We start from the raw sequence: 22,083 nt of genomic DNA, 5'->3' as shown, positions 1-22,083 counted from the left end.
AAGGAAATTCAGACTAATTTGTTTTTGTGATATAAGGGAATCTAAGAGCAATGATTAGTTTTCCACCAAAGTGTGTTCATTACCACTACAGTATAGCTAAAATTAAATATACATACCTCATCAAAAGTACTCCACAACAGAGGAATTTTCTATGAATAATTAATAAAGTAGTTTAATCAGCAATGATTATGACAAGTGGATTTGTACAAGAACCTTGATGCAAAACTGCATTCTGTTTTTGTTGAATCTCCCTCAAGCTCATACCACACAGTTAGAGTTTTCTCAACTCGGAAACTCAGTCACTTTCAGAGTTAGAATATCAGGATGTTTTTCTTCCGAATGCTGAAAATCTGCATAATTTGGTAAGTGGCCTCATTATTTTGAAGCACTTTCTTTCATTTTATATGAGGCACCACTTACTGTATGGTGTAACAAAATTACAGGGACTTGAAATATTACATGACCAGTACATTTGTGACATAATAATGTGCCATGATTAACGATAGTGGAAAACACAGTTACCCAGCTATGTGGTTTTGTTATAGAGGGTCCAAAGAATATAACCCTCTGGTCTCCTGGAGCAAATGAACCCTCTTAGGAAAATAGGGCCCCACATTTAGGGTGTGATGTTACCATATGTAACCACAATGGTACTTCCATGGAAGATAATCCCCGAAGGTGTGATTGTTATGTACATATTACATTAGGCGTAAAATCCCCTTTGGGACGCTGGGTGTACAATGAGTTAACCATTTTACAGAATGTAACCCTACAGGTGATATGGATGCCAAGTTGGAAGAATCCAAATTTAAAGTGGCCACAGCCTGGAGCCAAGAATATTCCCCGACGAGCAAATGTCTGGGAGCCATTGTGGGAGCAGGTGCAGCCAGCACTTTTTAACGTGTCCTTTCACTCTATTACATGGGTGGTAAACCCCAAGGAATGGTGGGTGGACCAAATTGTAGTATGTACATAAAAGGATTGAAACAACAATTCAATGCGTGGGTGAGAGGACACTCCTGGAATCGTCATCAGAAAAGGGGATTGTGGGCAGCTGGGAACACTATACTGGGTACATGGAATCTGGGGGACGAGTGGGTAACCAAACAATTAGTAAGCCAAAATGTGAAATTTCAACAACAAATTAATGAATTAATGGCACAGCAACTATCAGCAGTTGCCACAGGGTGGAGGACAGCAGTAGAGGTAAACTTGCAGTTAACTCATTGGGCAGGGGACCTGGTGACATGGGTAGAGGAGGGCTTCAGAAGACTAACATGGGGAGAAGTGCGCGTAGGTATTCAAAATGCTCAGTTAATAATGTTAATGGATATTATGAGAGATGCTTGGTCAGAACAATGGCCTTAAATCGGGAGGCTAGCCCATATTTATCCACAATTGCAAAAACATACCCATCTACCTGGAAAATAACATCTCCAACCTGTGGGGACAGTTCTTGTGTAATTGTTACTATGATACCATGGGAAGGAAAGGCAAATAAGGTGGTTCCCTTGAACCCTATGGGAGTAAGTAGGGAAGAGGGAGCACGTTGGGAGCCATTAGGGAATAGGTGGGGGGGGGTGGAATGGGGTAAATTGGACTGTCATCACATTAAGCAGTTGTATATCCAGAGGAGGAATATGGATGTGCCCCTCTCCTATGACTATGGAGGAGCAGGATCAATGGCCTATTGCAAAGGGGGGGCATTTAGGGGTAATGTATATGGGGTACGGTGTATTCTGTTGGGAATGTATGCAATCCTGCAATATAACACTAGGAGGCAAAATCCTTCCAGTGTATGACAAAATTATGAACTTCTATACACTGCCACCTGGACTATGGTGCACCAATGGATCAGTGGACTTAATCGTTGTAAACAATTGAACCAGCACCTACTACCCCATACTGTACCAAGTAGTTGAATTGGTTTGGACAATACCAAATTTCACTGTGGATATTCAATGGACACACAATATGGACAAAAGTACACAAAGATTACAAGAGCAACTTGCTGAAAGCGCCAACAGTTGGACACACTTACAATACACACTACAGGATGGCGCTGACAAAATTTTAACCTTATCAAAGGAGGAGAAGCACTGTTTTTGGTGGTGGCCAGGATGTTGGACCATACTGCAGTGGTCAGGACTCTCGGTGTTGCTGTGGATTATCATAGCAGCTGGTGTATTGTTAACTATATGTGTGTTACATTGCATATGGAAACGATCAAGGGGGGCACGACCCCCTAGAGAACAGCCACTAATTATAACCTATAAGTAATGTAGTAAGCCCCCCCCCCACGTGTACTAGACATCCCGGGCCCAACCTTCTTGGGCCCACTATACTGGGAAGTCTGGAACACTAATTGGAATAGGTGTAGTATGCCCATATGAGAGAAGGTGCAGGGCATGGTACTACACAAGGGGCAGTGGGACAGATGAAGCATCGACACCTTCCACCTTGATGCCTGGCCCTATCAGGAAATGTGTCGCCATATGTCCTATGCTTTTCCAGGGATACCTGGGCAGGAGGATCCCAAAAGAAAAAGAAAAAAAAAGGGGTGGAGTGTTAGGATATAGATATTCAGGCCTGTCTGTAAAGGCCTGTACTTTAAGAATTTAGGTGTATTCTTATCACTTGGCTAGTTAGAGGTATAAAAGATAGAATCAAAATCACTGTCTGCCAGTGTAAGGTCCTTCTCTTACTGTGACAGTCTGAGGCCCTGTTCTTAGGCTAAGGCTTTTGGCTAAGCGACAGAGGCAACCATAAGCTGGGAAGCGACCGGTCACATCCTCACATTCCAAAGTAGTCACATTGAAAGAAGGTGCTATTGGGCTGTAGGAATACAATCCTGTCCTGATAGTGCCTATCACCTCCAGAGAAAGGGAAGTGCCTAGAAGATGTAAAAGGAAATTGAGGTTGATAGTTTTCTGTCAGGTAAGAACTCACTTATCAATAGACACAGCTGGGAAACTCTTATGTCTTTATAGATGTAGTTGTGAAATCCTCACTTCTGTATTGTTTTGTCATTATAGTTCCCACTTTGCTATTGTTTATTGGAATGGTCTCTGTCTGGTTCTGTGATTGCTTCTGTCTGCTGTATAATTAATTTTGCTGGGTGTAAACTAATTAAGGTGGTGGGATATAATTGGTTAGCTAATCATGTTACAATATGTTAGGATTGGTTAGTTAAATTTCAGTAGAATGATTGGTTAAGGTATAGCTAAGAATATTACTATATAAATTAGGGGCAAACAGGAAGTAAGTTGGGATTTGAAAATAAGGAAAAAGGAACTTGTATTTAAGCTTGCTGGAAGTTCACCCCAATAAACATTGAATTGTTTGCACCTTCGGACTTCAGGTATTGTTGCTCTCTGTTCATGCGAGAAGGACCAGGGAAGTGGAAGAGTGAAGGAATAAGCTCTCTAACACATGACCAGTACATCTGTGACATAATAGTATTTGTTTGATTATAAAAGAGTCAATGGTTGGGACATTTATTGAGAAAACTGCTATTTGTGCTGCATTGTAGTTGCATTGCATATCCTCAGTTTTAGAGCAAGCCTCAAGGTAACAGTTTGTACTTGCACTTTCATCTGAGGAGTTGAGTGTTTTACACCTTGAAGAGACCTAGTTCTGTAGGTGAATTACAACTGGTTGGAAATTTTCCACTGAAAAGTTTTTTTCAATGGAAATGCAGTTTCTGCAAAATCAAAATTTCCCATCAACAAATTATAATTTTGCTGATAATTTTTGAATTTTCTGTTGGGAAAATCAAAAGAAAATATGTATATTTTTTCAAACCAACTTGATGTTTCATTTTGGGTCAGTAAGCCATTAATTTGTGTAGGCCTGAAGTGCTGCAGGACCTCATTGTAGTTTGAGTACCTAATATCTCCATTTTGTCTGTCGGCTGGGTTCCCTGGCTAGACTACATTTCCCATGATTTACTGCAGTCTCAGCCTCTGGATGAACTGATGCATTGCCTCACGTGAGCCACATGACCATGGCACATCATGGGAGATATATTCTGGCTCAAGAGCCAGGCTCATAGATTAAAATGGGTCATGAGACATGCAAGCTACAGGTCCATGAGACACCACAGCAGCTTAGAGGAAAACAAACTGACATTGAACTAAGCCAAAATGAAACATTTTAACATTCCAAAATCAAACAGTTTTTGAACTTTCTGTTTTGTGAGAATTGATCATATTTTGATTGTTCTTCCAGATTTGAATCGGGCAGAACTTCTGATTTTGGACCAGTTTTAATCCTAATATGGGAGGGAGGGTAGTTTTGTGGTTAAAACTCTAGACTGTAAACCAGAAGGTCTAGGTTGAAATCCTGGCTCTGCCACAAACTGACAGTATGACCTTTCACACACAAGTCACTTAATCACTCTATGCCTCATTTCTCTTTGTGTAAAATACTTCCTTTCTCTTACCCTTTGTCTGTGCTGTCTATTTAGAGTGAATGGTCTTCAAGCTGGAGCCAATCTCTTATTATGTTTATTTATGGTGCCTATCATAATAGGCCTCAAGAGTCTACCATAATACAAATGATGTTTATTTCATAGATGTGTTAGCTGAGTTGGAGAGGGCTGGAAATGACTTGCCCAAAGTCGTAAAGCTACACAGTGGCAGAGCTAGAAGTAAAACTTATGAGTCCAAATTCCCAGATCCAGCTCTAACCACTCAATGCAATATCTTTCCATTGTCACTGTTTTAGTATGTTCCTGTATTATGTTGATATTCTGTAAAGTTTGCACCTGGTTAGAGTTTCTTTCCCTGAGGCACTAACACAGATGAGTTGGGGATCAGTTCCCAGCAGCAGTCTCACTTTCCTGGTCTCTCACTGTCTTCTTCTTATTTGTATTGTGGTGGTGCCTCATAGCTCCAGTCATGGACCTGTATGTCATTGTGCTAGGTGCCATATGAATGGATAACAAAGAGATGGTCCCAGCTCTACAGCGCTTGCTATCAAAGACAAGGAGCAACAGGTGAATACAGGCAGAGAGACAAGGAAACAATGAGACAATATTGGTCTGCTTGTTAGGCCTCAGTCTCAGGACACCAATGCCCAAATCATGGTCAAGTTTAGCAAAGGAATGTTTTAAGGAAGGATTTGAAAGAGATAATGGGGGGTGGGGTTGTGAATGTTTACAAGGAGCTTCTCCTGTGCGTGAGGGGCAGCATGCGAGAAAGCATGAAAGCTCTTTTATTCTGGTTTGGATTTACATTTCTACTTTAATAAAAAAAGCAAAACAAAACCTAGGATTTTAGCTTACCATGACCTCTGTGTCTTCAGTTTTACCACCTTTTCTCTAGAGATGCGCAGAAAAGGACCTTTCCTCAGAGGATTACTTTTGCCACGCATACATTATTAGCATGTTTAAAATACTGGTATGCTTCAGATTGTGTTATTTACAAAGTCACATTTTTGCTAATTAACATTTTTAACATTCAGAATATTTTAAAGCAGGAAGAAAACAAACAAACAATTAGTTCTGAACAATTATTTTTACTTTTTAAAAACTGCCAAAAACCTCAAAGCAACTGAGCTAATTCAGTCAATTTAGCAGACTTTGAAGGGTTAGGTTAGTTCTGTGATTTATAAATATTTTGTTGTAAGCATTGTGTTCTCTCTCTTTTTTTAAAAAAAGAATATTTCTTAATGGTACCTTGTTAGCATCAGTAATGTAAACACCAATAAAATACCAATGCATTTAACCTGATTTGTTTATTTCCTAATATGGAAAACCTTCTTGAAATTTTAATCTATTAATTTACAGTTTGTGGGTTTCTTTTATTTCCATGTAGGAAACTATGGTGAGAGTGGAATGGAAGCCTTCAAAGATATGTCGGGCAAGGAGGGGATCTGCATTGCCCATTCCTACAAGATCTATAGCAATGCTGGCGAACAGAGTTTTGACAAGCTGTTGAAAAAGCTAAGGAGCCACCTGCCCAAGGCAAGAGTGGTTGCTTGCTTCTGTGAGGGCATGACTGTGAGAGGGCTGCTAATGGCCATGAGGCGCTTGGGTCTGGCTGGAGAGTTTTTGCTGCTAGGCAGGTGAGTAACCCTGTATAATTATAGGTGTTCACTGATATGCATAGTACAACTGGGTCATGTGCACAAACACACACACACATAAGTTATGTACTGTGCGTGTGTGTTTCCTGAAGTTCAGGATATCATTTTAGCAGAATCTTTGTCATTTATGATATAGATCCCAGAGAGGCTTGTGTGTATACATTACACTGTACACAGTGTCCCTGTTTGGAAGGTATTGCTGCATAATACAGTTTTTCAGAGAATGGCTGTAATATATAGATAATTATTTCTGATTTATGTTATCCTTGTTCTTTGCTACATTATTTGAAAATGCATATCAATGTGATGCCATTAATAGCTAAAACTATGGCTGATCTGAATGTTGTTTTAAGACACAGCTGGTCTAGTCTTTGTGAAATGAAATAAATAAATGAAATAAAAGTCTCTTCAAAATGGAGAGATTATTTATGAATGATTATTTTCCTTTGGCTGTAGTGCTGTTCCATTAGCATTGTTCTAAAGCAAGTATGCAGCTGTTCTTTCAAATGATCTGGTGGTCAGTCATCATGGCACAAATGCTCACTTCCATCTGCATGGAAAGGAGAGAGAGGAAAATATTAGAGGCATTAATCAAGCAGGAAATGAGACTACGGTAATTGCACAAAGAGGAAAGTTGACTGCTGTATGTGCAGTGTGCCTCTGTGTATTTGCCACACATTCCACATAAATTAATGGACTTTGGGTGCTGGAGGGCAGGGGTGCCAGCCTACATGAAGGGGGTCTCAGAACAGTCACTTGATTATGACATGCTCCACCTCCAAGGAAGTGCAATTGGAAAGGTGAGTATATGCTGCCCGTAGAATGAAGGTTCTGTTGGCAGGTTCACAAGCATGCTGTACAGCTGGCAAAAAAAAGAGCAACATGACAGTGAAGCCGGCTGTATGGGTGATGGAAGGGTGAGCCTGTGAAGAATGTGGAAAGGAAGCACCTCCGTGCAGTTGGCTTGGAATCTATGGGGCTTGGGCCCTTGTCACTTGTAGAATCTAGGCCTCTATCCACTTCCCAGGTCACGCTTCCCGCCCTTTTTACCATGCTGCCTATTCCTCTTTGGATGGTGAACAATGGAGAATAGCATGGCTACATGGGCTCCTGCCTTCTCTCATTGACCCATCACAAGAACGAAACAATCGCCAGACCTTTTTGAATAACTGTAATTGCTTATTTATTTCTGCATCTTCAACCAATGTGAGTCCATTACTATGGCTATTTTTTTCCTATTGAGGTTGCTCTGTTGCCTTGCCTTATTCCATCCATTTGTGGCCTGATTTACAGAGAATCTATTGACTTCAGTTGGACTTGTGGGTGCTCATCACCCTTTATACCTCCTTTTACACACTTAACACGTGGAGGTGTTTCTCTGTTGCAGGCCTCAAATTTTCAAAAGGACCTAAGTCCCTCTTTCAGAAGTCATTTAGGTGCTTTGTTCATGTAAACCTCAAACGCCCATTGATTTTACTAAGAGTTGCTCATTTGCAAAGTAGTAGGATTTGATGCCCAGTGGGCCCTCAGTGACTGTGAGACAGAGTCAATGTAATGGATATACTTATAGATCTTAAAAAAAAGAGAGAGAAAAGGAAAAAAAGAGAGGTTAAATATAAATGACGTCCTACTTTTGATCAATGATACAGAATGTTTCATGGTTATATTCAGGGGTTGTCATGTCTAGTTGTAAGAATGTTTTAGAGGTGGCATGTTGAGATGATGGTTTATTTTAGAAGTCTAAATAGTAAACAGCTCTGGATTAAAAAGAAGACTCTATTCTGTTGGAGTGATTTATGCACTTTCTTGCACAAGATAATACCAAGTTCATCTATGAATAGAGCTGAGTGAATTAGGGATTTTTCAGTATACTGGCAATTTCAAAATGTCAAAAAAATTGTTTTGAGTTGAACCAACAATTTTAGAAAGGTTTGGTGAAATGAAAAGTTTTTAAAAAAATCATTTTGGGTTGAGTGAAAAATTTTGTTTTGACAAGATCAGAAATGTTTTATTCGAATTTTGACAATTTTTTAATGTTTTTTAATTTAAAACAAATTAAATTAAAGGAAATTTTTGAACAAAGAGTTGTTTTATGCTGAAAAATCAAACGGTTTTGTTTAGAAAATGCCAAAATGAAACATTTTGATTTTGTTCAGAATTTTTACTCCCCCCTCCACAAACATTTGGCAAAACTGATATGAATTTACAAAGCATTTTGCTGTTGCTGAATCTGCATTTTTCACTAAAAAAAGGGTCGGCATAAAAGGGTCTCCCAGCTGTATTGGCAAAACGTATTTCTACACAATTCAGAAAGAGAGAAATATGTGGGGGTGGGGTGGCTATCATCAGCAATAAAAAGCCATGGTGATGAGTGGGACATAAAAGCAGTGGTGCCCAGTATCTACTAGAGACAGCTGAGCTGGGGGAAACTAATTGTAGCTACCCAACCTGGGCCTGCTTTAAACTGTAGCAAGCTGGCTGGGGCCGCAAGGGGCTTTCAGCCAACTGGAGATTAATGGAGTGCCACAGCGTCTCTTTATATCCTGCTGTCCCTAGGAAATGATCCTATCATTACCTCTGATCCTGGAGGCTGCACAAAGATGATTCAAGAGCCCGCAATACAAGCTCTGTGGCTATTGGAAACTCCCCCTTCACTGGAGCCATCCTCATTTCTTTTCAGCAGGAGCAATGTGAAGGGACTGATGCATGACTCAGGATGAGTCTCTGTAATACATTCCCCTTGCTGCAGCTAGTAGAGAATATATATCTATTCCAGCTTGTTATTGTCTAAAGATGACTTGTTTCAGCACAATAGCATTTGTTTGACTATAAAAGAATCAATGCTTGTTTCAGCTGAGTATTTGAGTATTATTGGTAGCATGGCATGTTTATTTGATAAGCTACAGTGAGCAGCAAGGTTCCTGAGAGGCAGTTTAATCAGTAAGCTACGCCTTAGTGTACATTAATGGGCAAGCCCTGGGTGTGCTGCAAAGAAGAAGGCCTAAGGCCAACCACCCTGCCACAGCACAGTGAGCCTAGAAATACACACTATGGTGTGAGGGGTGACAAACAGGAGAGGTTTCAGAAACTGGAAAAGATTTTTTGAAGCATTAGATAATGTCTAGTGGTGGGGCCTTTTTGTGCATTATTTCTGTGAGGAAAAAAATATGGCATTTAGGAAGAGCTTGGAAAATGGCTTCAAACCATGGGGGGTTGAGGTAGGGGGCTGAATCATGAACCTGGTTACACATCTACCCAGGGAAGGCAGGGTCCAAAGTCAATCCACTGCCCAAGTCCAGCGTGCCTGGGCAAAGAAAGAACAGCTACTGATGGGCTGCAACTCTTCTTCCCACACAGGTAGGTGGGCAGGGGTGGGAACTAGCTGGAGCTCTGGATCTGCCCCCTCCCCCATATACCAGCTAGTGCAGCTTAGCCAGGGCAGGGGGGTGTCACAGTCCAGAGCAAGTCCACAGGGATAGCCTTCCATCATGGATTTACTCCCCTTGCCCCATCAAGATTTTACACACAGACACCTTGCATAAATCATGAGTAAGGCTACATTTATGACAGGGATGTCATGGAAGTAGGGAATCTGAGATTTCCAGAGACGTCCATGACAGAGAGCCTCCCCGGGGGCTGCAGGACTCTGGAGCTGACAGCCAGTGGGGCCCTGGTAGGGTTCCAGTGACAGGCAAGAGCAGCGACAAGTGATGGGGGGGGATGGAAGGGGCTGCAAAGTTCCAGCCACAGGTGACAGACTCCTGAGGGGCCCCTCCTCAGGGTTCCAGCAATGGGGGGACAGCCTCCCGTGGTGGGAGGGGGCTGCCTTGGGCGAGTGGCTGGGATGTCCCGTTTTCTCTTTGGGAAATATGGTCACCCTGCAGCTCGCAGTCGCCATGGGCGGAGGGGGATCCCCACAGCTCCCAGCCACCACGGTGGTGGGAGAAACCGTGGAGTTGCAGCAGCAAAAGTCACAGACAGGTCATGGTGTTGTAGCAACCAGGCAAGGTACTAACAAACTTCAACAGGACTTTATTTTTAAAGGGGAAACCTCTTTACCAAGCTGCTGCTGCACCCTTGGTAGCTCTCACTCCGCCTCCTCAACTTCCCCCCGCCTCCTTCCTGTTTCCTGTCCTTTCAGACTCCCAAATGCCAGTGCTCCCAGTTCTAAGAATTACAAGCAGCATCTAAACACCACACATGGCTTCCGTGAATTTTTGTTTATTGCCCGGGATCTGTCCATGACTTTTACTAAAAATAAAAGAGTATGACAAAATCTTAACCTTAATCATGAGTATGATTTTTGATGCGGATAGAACTTGGGCCTGGAGTCACATGCCAGCTCAGCTTTGGTTTTCTCTTACATAAATAGCACAAAGAACAGTGACCAAAAACTTTGTGAAAAAGGTAACTCTCAATGGACACTAAACTCTCAGCATTCTCAGTAGTAACAGTGATTGCATTGCCTGTCTGTGATAGTATTCTACAGAGATGAAAGACAGAAAATGTTTGTGACAATAGCCCTCAAGGGTTTTTTTTTTAATGCATGGAAAACATTTTAAACGCTCAGCAAATGTTTACCTCATAGGCCTAGTGGGATTGGATTCAACCCCAAACGAAAAGGTGAGTGCACTAAATTTCAAGTGTAAAAAATTATGTGCTACTTTAACCCTGCATTTATTCAGTTTAGTAGAGATGTATACACAAGATGGTATCCATCTGTGCTTATTGCTTGTGGCCTCCTCAGGTCACCAGACAGAAAATATTACGGATGGCACTGATTAGAGTACAAGAAATACGTCCATTAAACAGTGTATCTATCTGCAGAACATATTGCAAAAAGAAATATGGAGTATTAATTTTGTTGGGTTAAATAATTTTATTCTTGGTTATGTGGCTAAATTACATAAGGCTAAATCACATAAATGACATTGGTTTGATTGGGTCAGAGACTGGCAATATCAGCATTCTGTTCCTCATTGTCTTTAATACTCATTTCTAATAGCAAAAGTTCTGTTTCATACTGTGCACCTGACTTTGTCTCCTTCTCCTCACCGTTAGTCAAGACTCTTTTCTGATATTTGAACAAAACTTCTGCAATAGCTGCTAACATGACCACTCCGTGCTGCTAATCCAGCCACTGTGCTGCTCAGCTGTTATTCTGCAGTGAGGTTGCTCTCACGTGAGATAGGCTAACTCAAGGCGAGTTACCTGAAGTGTAGATAGCTCCAGTTAATTCTGCAGTGAAAACATAGCCCTAGTTTCTTTTTTCCTCTTTCATACCTGACACTTTCTTACCAGTATAGCTGAGGACAGGATTGAGCCTTTGGTATTTATTGTTTTTCTGTATTTTTTTTAATTCAAATCCACTAATATTTTGCATCTAGCAGCAGTTCCTCATGCTACTTCACTATAAATAGTAACTTTCTCTTTCCAAAAAATAATCTTGCAAATTTTTTTTGCATTCCTTTCTGAACAGCTTGGTTTAGGATACTTGCCCTGACCATACATTGGTTTGAAACAAAACAAAACAAAAAAGCAACCTTCTCCTTAGTAAAATAGGGCTAGGTGATGCCCTTTGGCATAGCCCTGAGAAGGTGCCTAGGGAGACATCGTGCCTCAGACCCACTCCTGTGAAGCACAGTTTCTTCAGGACTCTCCTCTTGGACTGTGAGTGTGTGTAACTTAAAATTGCAACATCCCTTTATGAAGTACAGTATAATTCCTGCCTGTGCATCCATCCAGCTCTGCTAGATGGCATGTGCAGGAGGGGAAGGAAGTCTCCCATCACCAGCCCTCATTCCCTTGCCTCAGGGGGAGCATGGTCCATCCGTTCCATTGAACACTGAGGGGCTATGATGTGGGTTACACTAATACAGACACATAAAGGAGGAGGGAATTTTATCCCCCTTCCCTCCCCCCCACTTCCCTTGCTGGCTATGGCGGGGTAAGAGCACGCTAGCCCTTAATTTGTTGAATTTGCTAGATTTTGCGGTGCTCAAAAAGCAGGCTGGGTTGTGCATCAGGAAGAAGCTGCATCTCTGTGCAAGAAATGGCTGAGCGTGCAACTTAGCTGCTCACGGAGAGGCTAACTGAGCAGGAGCAAGTCAGCTCAGGAAGTGGGATTGATCACAAGGAGCTCAGCTGTGCCTGTGTAGGACTAGATGTGTGCAAACGACTCAGCTATACATGGGTAAAGTCTAGCCAAATGCAGCTTAGTGTTACAACGAGTGCTCTAGTTGATAGGGGCATTAGTCTAGCACTCAGGAGAGCCGGGTTCCATTTCCAGCTCAGCAACTGACCTGTTGGTGATCATGGGCAACTCATGTAATGTACCCTGTGCCTCAGTTCCCTCACTGTAAAATAGGGATAATATCTCCCTACCTCACAGGGGAGTGGTGAAGATAAATTCATTAATGAGGATGAGGCACTCAGATGCTCCAGCAATGGAGCGCCATATAAATACATAGGTAGCATGCGAGTGGCTGGAGTGAAGAGAAGAGGGGAGCAGTGTGTGAAGAACTTAGTGGGCAAGAACCTGGGTTCTGCCTAGGGGGCAGTTCAGGAAGGCAAATGAAAGGCCGACTGGCAGGAAACTCAGATCTGTGTGAGGAAAGGCAGAGTATATGGGGATATATGAGAGAAGCTTAGTATCACTGCTCAGAGATCAAAGCAAGATTGCTGATCTGAGGGAAATGACTTTGTCTCGGTAATTTAAAAAGAGACCTTTACTAAGAATTACTAAATGTCTGTATCAGAAAGAAAGACCGCCTGGCAGAGGGTTTAGCCATTTTCTTCCTGAAAGACAGATTAGCAGGATTGGTCACTTTCACAACAAACAGGCCCGATCCAGGGTTTGCACAAGTTCCTTTGCTTAGGGGCTCATTTAAAATAAATGAGGGTGTGAAATTTTAGAGTAGTGGAAATATTTGTGGTAAATTCATTTTCACAATTTTTTCCAATTTTGGGGAAAAGAAACCAAAATGTATCTCACTAATAGTTCCAGCGGTGGAACCCTAAGCAGAAATGAAGTAAAATTCCACACAAGCGTGCTGCCATCCTCTTTTGGGCTAAAATAACCAGGAGCTAAAAATGGTTTGACAGTGTGTTCGTGTAACCCACTTGTGAGTGTGTGTTACAGATTCCCTCTGTGCTCAATCCATAGAGGACAGGAGTCTCTTACAGCACCACACAGGGCCTGTGGGCTCTTTAGCTCAAGCTGTAGCAGTTAATTCTTTTTAGCTCCTGGTTCAGTCCCCAGTGTATCAGCAAATCTGGCAGCTGTCACATTAGTACCTATTAATTAGATAAATACTACTTTTAATGAATATTAGTTGTAAGTAATTAATCCAAAAAAATTACTTGGGGGCAAAATGGCTTAAAGGGGGTGCAAGTTCTTCCCTCACACCTTGCACAGTGTCTGGATCGCTGTCCTGTGCAGAAGGAAAGAGCAGCTTCCATGGGTTTGTTACTCTCCCCACAAATGAGGGGGCAAAGCTTTGGATGAGTCCCCTCACACATGCATGCCAGCCCATGGAGCTGAGTTAGTGCAAGGGGGTGGGGTGGTAAACTGCATCCTCTAAAGAGCTGCAATAACTTACTCATCCCTGCATGGAAGAAATTGTTACTGAGTTAATTCCTTGCCACAGCTGCTCCTGGAGTGACATTGCTATGCTCTGTCCCTTATACAGCATTAGAAATTAGATCACAATGTAGCCCTTTCTTATCTGTTTTATAGATTATGGCAAAGGATGGCACCATAGACAGTGAAATTATCCCCTTCCATGACAACAGTCACAGAGGAAGAAAAGTGTAATGAAAAATTAAACTTGTGGGTTTCAAGAAGAAGTGTGTGCGTGTGTGTGTGCGGGGAGAGGGAGGATGCAAAGTCACTCTTCTGTGTCTATATCAATATTTATGGCAGCATGTAAAATACAGGGCATTACACACACAGCTACACACAGCAGTGAAAGGCAGGCGGTGACCACAGTTGTCCCTGTGGTATGTTGCTAATGCTGCAGTGAAAGGCTCTGGCAGGAGAGAGATGCCACAGCCTTTCCCCACTGCTCCCCTCCCCCCGCCCCCACCTGCCGGAGCCTTTCACTTCAGTCGGGAAAGGCTCTGGCAGGGCACTACACTGCTAAAATTGTGTTGGGGCATGTGGGGAGCCATGTAGGGTATATAACCTGGGGGCTCTGGCAGGTAGGGTTCTCTACTCTGTTACCTAAGCTGTGTCTCACTGTCTACACTGCTATTTATACCCGGCCTCGCTGGACATGCAGTACCTGTACCCTGCATGTTGCTGTAGGTGAAGACATGATTTGCCTGACCCAGATCCAGGCCCCAACCCCAATCTTTGTGTGTTTAAAATCCAGATCCAAATTTTGTGACTCAGACCCCTCTCTCCAAGAAATGCATAATCCTGTGGTCCGTATTTATGGGTTAGCATCTGGTGGGGCTCTGGGAGTCAAAGTATACATTTTTTTCAAATAATACTTTTCCCTGCACCTTTATGCAAATCCTGAATCATCACAATGTGCTGTGGGACAAATGTTGGACAAGTGTCATAGTGGGCTAAGCTGTGACCTTGGAGAAGTGTGTGCAATTTTTATTGATGCCAAGTGGAGATGCACATGCTTCTCTTCTCCGAGGGAGAGATTGACCCCATATAATTTAATGGCAAAAATGAATTTTTCACAGTGGTCTAGCTAAAAAGATGAGCCGTAGTCCAGTGACTGGGGCATGGAATTAGACTTGTGAGACCTGGGTTCTGATCCTGGTGATGCCATTGGACTTCTGTGTGGCATGGCACAACATAAATCACTTCTCTGTGCCTACATTTTCCCCTCCCACAGTTTGTCTGTCTTGCTGTTCAGAGCAGAGACTCTCTCTTCCCACATGTATGTACAGCATCAAGCACAATGGTGCCCCAGTCTTTGCTGGCACCTCTAGGTAAAATACTATGCTACAAAAGGTAAATAATAATAATAATAATAATAAATAATAAATATTAATAATGAAAATGTATTGGGTCATAGCTGTTCAGTGAGCATTCTTGTGGCTTTTCACTTTATGAATCTGTTTGTAATAATTAGATTCCAAATACTTGCAGAGATGGTAGATTCAATGGTAGCATTATGAGACCATTAAGGTAACTGTACTTGTTGCCATTAGTTTCTCAATTCCATCACTGCAGGATTGAAATATTGATAATTGGTGGATATGAATGTAGTTGTCTATCTATTCACTTTAATGAGCTTTGGATCATGCCCTTAGAAGCTTCAATATATGAATGTTAACATACAAATATGTCTAATATTTCTGTGAGATTTTAAGGGGAACTGTCTGGAGTGACCCTCTTCTTGCTTCATATATTTTTAAGGCTTTCATAGAATCATAGAATATCAGAGTTGGAAGGAACCTCAGGAGGTCATCTAGTCCAACCTCCTGCTCAAAGCAGGACCAATCCCCAACTAAATCATCCCAGCCAGGGTTTTGTCAAGCCTGACCTTGAAAGCCTCTAAGGAAGGAGATTCCACCACCTCCCTAGGTAACTCATTCCAGTGCTTCACCACCTTCCTAGTGAAATTTTTTTTCCTAATATCCAACCTAAACCTCCCGCACTGCAACTTGAGACCATTACTCCTCATTCTGTCATCTGCTACCACTAAGAACAGTCTAGATCCATCCTCTTTGGAACCCCCTTTTAGATAGTTGAAAGCAGCTATCAAATCCCCCCTCATCCTTCTCTTCTGCAGACTAAATAATCCCAGTTCCCTCAGCCTCTCCTCATAAGTCATGCTCCAGCCCCCTAATCATTTTTGTTGCCCTCCGCTAGACTCTTTCCAATTTTTCCACATCCTTCTTGTAGTGTGGGGCCCAAAACTGGACACAGTACCAAATGAGGCCTCACCAATGTTGAATCTTTAAAAAAGGGAAGAAGGAGGATCCTGGGAACTACAGGCCAGTCAGCCTCACCTCAGTCCCCGGAAAAATCATGGAGCAGGTCCTCAAAGAATCAATCCTGAAGCACTTACATGAGAGGAAAGTGACCAGGAACAGTCAGCATGGATTCACCAAGGGAAGGTCATGCCTGACTAATCTAATCGCCTTCTATGATGAGATTACTGGTTCTGTGGATGAAGGGAAAGCAGTGGATGTATTGTTTCTTGACTTTAGCAAAGCTTTTGACACGGTCTCCCACAGTATTCTTGTCAGCAAGTTAACGAAGTATGGGCTGGATGAATGCACTATAAGGTGGGTAGAAAGTTGGCTAGATTGTCGGGCTCAACAGGTAGTGATCAATGGCTCCATGTCTAGTTGGCAGCCGGTGTCAAGTGGAGTGCCCCAGGGGTCGGTCCTGGGGCCGGTTTTGTTCAATATCTTCATAAATGATCTGGAGGATGGTGTGGATTGCACTCTCAGCAAATTTGCGGATGATAATAAACTGGGAGGAGTGGTAGATATGCTGGAGGGCAGGGATAGGATACAGAGGGACCTAGACAAATTGGAGGATTGGGCCAAAAGAAATCTGATGAGGTTCAATAAGGATAAGTGCAGGGTCCTGCACTTAGGATGGAAGAACCCAATGCACAGCTACAGACTAGGGACCGAATGGCTAGGCAGCAATTCTGCGGAAAAGGACCTAGGGGTGACAGTGGACGAGAAGCTGGATATGAGTCAGCAGTGTGCCCTTGTTGCCAAGAAGGCCAATGGCATTTTGGGATGTATAAGTAGGGGCATAGCGAGCAGATCGAGGGACGTGATCGTTCCCCTCTATTCGACATTGGTGAGGCCTCATCTGGAGTACTGTGTCCAGTTTTGGGCCCCACACTACAAGAAGGATGTGGATAAATTGGAAAGAGTCCAGCGAAGGGCAACAAAAATGATTAGGGGTCTGGAACACATGACTTAATGGGAGAGGCTGAGGGAGCTGGGATTGTTTATTCTGCAGAAGAGAAGAATGAGGGGGGATTTGATAGCTGCTTTCAACTACCTGAGAGGTGGTTCCAGAGAGGATGGTTCTAGACTATTCTCAGTGGTAGAAGAGGACAGGACAAGGAGTAATGGTCTCAAGTTGCAGTGGGGGAGGTTTAGGTTGGATATTAGGAAAAACTTTTTCACTAGGAGGGTGGTGAAACACTGGAATGCCTAGGGAGGTGGTAGAATCTCCTTCCTTAGAAGTTTTTAAGGTCAGGCTTGACAAAGCCCTGGCTGGGATGATTTAATTGGGGATTGGTCCTGCTTTGAGCAGGGGGTTGGACTAGATGACCTCCTGAGGTCCCTTCCAACCCTGATATTCTATGATTCTATGAACAGAGGGGAATGATCACGTCCCTTGATCTGCTGGCAATGCTCCTACTTATACAGCCCAAAAATGCTGTTAGCCTTCTTAGCAACAATGGCACACTGTTGACTTATATCCAGCTTCTCATCCACCGTAACTGCTAGGTCCTTTTCTGCGGAACTGCTGCCTAGCCACTCGGTCCCTAGTCTGTAACAGTGCATGGGATTCTTCCATCCTAAGTGCAGGACTCTGCACTTGTCCTTGTTGAACCTCATCAGATTTCTTTTCGCCCAATCCTCTAATTTGTCTAGGGCACTCTGTATCCTATCCCTACCCTCCAGCTTATCTACCTCTCCTCCCAGTTTAGTGTCATCTGCAAACTTGCTGAGGGTGCAATCCACGCCATCCTCCAGATCATTAATGAAGATAATGAACAAAACCAGCCTGAGGACCAACCCTTGGGGCACTCCACTTGATATCAGCTGCCAACTAGACATGGAGCAGTTGATCACTACCTGTTGAGCCCTATGATCTAGCCAGCTTTCTATCCACCTTATCGTCCATTCACCCAGCCCATACTTCTTTAACTTGCTGGCAAGATTACTGTGGGAGACTGAATCAAATGCTTTGCTAAAGTCAAGGAATAACATGTCCACTGCTTTCCCCTCATCCACAGAGGAAGTTATCTCATCATAGAAGGCAATTAGGTTAGGGAGACATGACTTGCCCTTGGTGAATCCATGCTGACTGTTCCTGATCACTTCCCTCTCCTCTAAGTGCTTCAAAATTGATTCCTTGAGGACTTGCTCCATGATTTTTCCAGGGACTGAGATGAGGCTGACTGGCCTGCAGTTTCCCGGATCCTCCTTCTTCCCCTTTTTAAAGATGGGCACTACATTAGCCTTTTTCATCTTTGTTATAGATCTCACTTTTCAAAGGCTAAGACTTTGTTTCCTAAATATTTCCTCTGAGATAAAATGTAACATAAAAATGTAGAAATTCATACACTTGGTCAAACTAGTGGTCTGGCAAGTCCAGTGGCCCAGGACCAGCTGCTTCAGATGAAGGTGCAAGAAGCCTTGCTATAGCTACTCCAAAAGCAATTTAAAAAAAAAATTAAATTATTGATGTTTTTCCACTAGCTGTTCAAAAATAATCAAAACCCATAATGTGTTATTTTGATAGTCAAAGCAATTCTGGACTGTTGAATAACAGAGAATTAGGAGATGCTTTCCAAAGTGTAATTATAATGCGATTAACATTTAAGAATCATTTAAGAACGCCAAAATACAACTATGTAAATAGCATTGAGTAAAATGTTTTAAAATATCATAGTTTATCCCAGTGTTTCTCAACTTGTTCCATAACAGAACCCTTTACGTACTGTGTGAGTGCACAGAATCTGCCTCCCATTTAGCAATATGAGAAGGACTAACTGTTTGACGTACCTGGGAATTGAGACCCTCCCCCCCCCCCCAGGCTGAAAATACATGGTCGATATTATGCCTATAAAAGTAGAAGTCAAGAGCAGTGACCAGCATATATATGTAAAACAGCTGGGGATCGTTGGGACATTTTCTGAGGTTGCTGGGAAATCCACATGGTTTGGGGTGAAAAACAGAGCATTTAGAATAAGTACAGGAATATCAGAATTTTCACAGGTTGATGGACAATGGCCCTGATCCAATTAAGCATTAAGCACTTCATAAATTTTAAGCATATGATTAGACCCACTGAGTTCAATTGTTATTAAGTAGTGTCATTATTTTTTTTCATGCCACTGATGCTGAGCTTGGCACAGGAGCGTTGGGAAAGCAGGGGAATAAATTGTCAGCCTTCTGTGGGGTTCTTACACCTTTCTCTAAAGTTTCTGGTTCAGGCCACTGTCAGAAACAGGATACTGGACTAGATGGATCTCAAGTCTGAACCAATATAGCAATTTCTATGTTGTTAAAATGTAATAGAATCAACCTATAATATAAAGAGAATTATATTCCCACTATAGAATTCCATAGGATAGCTATCAATTTCTGTAGGTCGGTGGAGTCATTTTTGTAGACCTTTATTAAATTTGAGTAGAACCTATTGGTTCCACTGCAGTTAAATTCTGTGTGACATTTCCCTATTGTACATTAGACTCCAGAATTTGATATTGTCTATAGTTGTTAATACTGTTGATGTAGCCGTGTGGGTCCCAGGATATGAGAGAGACAAGGTGGGTGCGGTAATGCCTCTTATTCAAGCTACTGCATAGCTCAAAAGCTTGTGCCTTCCACCAACAGAAGTTGGTCCAATAAAAGATATTACTTCACCTACCTTGTCTCTTTCATTAAACTCCAGAGTCAGCCTTGGCATTTTGGGCAGGCCTGTGAAACAATTTTTCTTCCTACACAATGATCATGAGATTCCCACAGGATCATTTCACTAATCACAATGCTGGCCTAAGAATTTGGGGACGTGCTGATGAGACAATGTTTTAAAACAGAATGGCTTAATTTTACCTAACAAGATGAGGAGCGGTAAAGAGGAGGAAGAAGGTTCTTTAGGTTTGTAGAAGGGAAGCCCAGCTGCTTGTTTGGAGTTATGTGCATAGCTGGCAACATTTAAAAAAAAAAAAAGTTCTGCAAAGGACAATCATCCACTAAGCAGGGAGCCTGGGATCTGCTAGGCCTGCAGCCACTGGACTTTTCAAGCATTGACTTCTTCATCAGCAGCCTCTCCACTACTGATTCCCATAAAGCAGATGATTTTACACATGGGGAAACGAAGGAAGAAAAGTTACAGCCCAGATATTTGATAGTGGCCTCTGATTTGGAGTACCTCAATTTTTGAGTGGTCAATTTGCAGCCCAAATTTCAGAGGTGCTGACTATTCACACCAAGTCCTTGCCCAGATTCAGGAAAGTACAGACCTTCTCTATGTGCTTAAAGTAAAATGACTAGGGAGGCTGTACTGAATTGTGGGCACTGAGCTATTCTTGAAAATCCAAAATCTTTCAAGTTGGGCAGGAAAAAGAAAGCAAAAAAAAAAAAAAAAACCCTCCAAAACCCCGAGGCATCTCCGTCACTGACCACTGTTAACATTTTTGGCCTACTTGGCCAAGGCCACAGAAGGAGTGTGTGTCAGAGTTGGCATTAGAATTCAAGATCTTTTATGTTTGCCATTCTCAGCATAATATGAAGACACTTGAAAGGTTAAATCCAGGTGAGTAAACACTATGGGAAATATTTTTAACAAGGAAAGTAATGTTGAGGATGTGTCAATCATTCAAAGTATTTTCTATTTTATTGTCATGGTTTGGATTATTTTCTTGCAGGTGACATTGTTTTTTGTCTTCCATCAGAACTATAGTCCTGCTTCTTGGAACACTGTATCTGGCAATAAAAGGACTAAGTACAGTCCAATATGCTCTGGGGACTGTGATAACAAGCACAGTATCCAGTGCACTAAATAAGTTTGTCCGAGTACAATACTAATACCAGAGACTAAAATACATTTCAAATACACCTTATGCTACTATAGATAGGTTGCTAAGTTTCTAAATATCAATAATACTTAAGCCCCTTAGATGATGATTATAATTTGAGGGGCGACTTCAAAGGCAAAAAGGAAATTAAGTCCCCAATTCTCCCATTGACTTTCAACAGAAGCTTGGGGCCTTACTGCCCTTTGTGCCTTTGAAAAACTCCCCTAAAAAGCAGCAGCCTTTGGTCCTGTGATGATTCTTTGGGTGCGCAGGACAGCGAGTTACATTGTTATACTCCAGCACCTCCCAGACACCTCCAGGCCGTTAGCTACCCATACTTTCTATTCTGGGCTATGCAAGCCCTTGCTTTGCCTTGCAGATTAAGAATAGGTGTACCCCAATCACTGAGCTCCTTTGAAGCATTCCCCTGTAGTGTCTACTCCTTTATCCCCTGAACACTCACAGTAATACCAGGTTTGCTGTCCCCAAGGGAACAGTGTACATACCAGTTTGGAGGATTCAGCTCAGGATCAGATCCTTGTATAATACCACAGCACTGAGATATAGTGAAAATAACATTAAGTTTAAGGTCATGTTTAAAGAGACAGTGAGTAAGAATAATGAAACAACAGGTTCCATATAATACAAAAGTATAACACACTTTCTAGAGACTAAAGTTAACAGACTAATCTCTAGTCTAAATATGCTTATCTCAACTCCAGTGTCTTCTGCCATGTTTCAGCCAAGCCTGGTTGAGATCCCGTTTTTATGAATGTTTTTATGAATGTAAACACACTGTCCATTTACTTTCTAGGAGCAGGATAAAAGGGTGTCTTCTTGCCTTCCACTTATATTCCCAAATATAAGTTTGTACCCCAACTCAGGAGAACCTCTGTGATTTATTCTCCTGCCTGCTGACTTCACATCCCCTCTAATTTTGTATGTAAATGGCTTTCTACTGTGTAAAGTTTTTAGAGCTTAACTAACATGTGGACGGACTGACACAGGTAAAGAAATATCCTTTGTCTAGAAGAAATCTGGTTGTCAAATCTGCCTTAATACAGACTTAAGGAACACATTTTTAGCACACATACCTAACTCCTTACGTAGAATTTGTACATACATTTCACAATGATATTAATGCTCAGCATAACCTTGGCTTTCATTTAAGACCATAGAGTACATACCAGGATCAGGATATTTTTGTAATGCCCGTTACCATTTGGCATTGAGGGGTTCT

The 22,083-nt window shown here is 42.2% G+C and overlaps 1 protein-coding gene across 4 annotated transcripts in view; it reads left to right on the top strand.

Annotated features, from left to right (window-relative positions):
• Positions 1–22,083, top strand: part of GRM5 (glutamate metabotropic receptor 5) — a 322,075-nt gene that overhangs the window by 138,596 nt on the left and 161,396 nt on the right. For all 4 annotated transcript variants that reach the window (XM_073336744.1, XM_073336740.1, XM_073336753.1 and 1 more), the window contains exon 3: positions 5,820–6,069. In XM_073336744.1, coding sequence (XP_073192845.1) covers positions 5,820–6,069 — 250 coding nt within the window. The remainder of the gene's footprint in view (positions 1–5,819; positions 6,070–22,083) is intronic.

Source organism: Lepidochelys kempii, chromosome 1 (assembly GCF_965140265.1).
Source record: "Lepidochelys kempii isolate rLepKem1 chromosome 1, rLepKem1.hap2, whole genome shotgun sequence".
In the NCBI taxonomy this organism is placed as follows: Eukaryota; Metazoa; Chordata; order Testudines; family Cheloniidae; genus Lepidochelys; species Lepidochelys kempii.
This window is presented reverse-complemented; position numbering and strand designations above follow the sequence as displayed.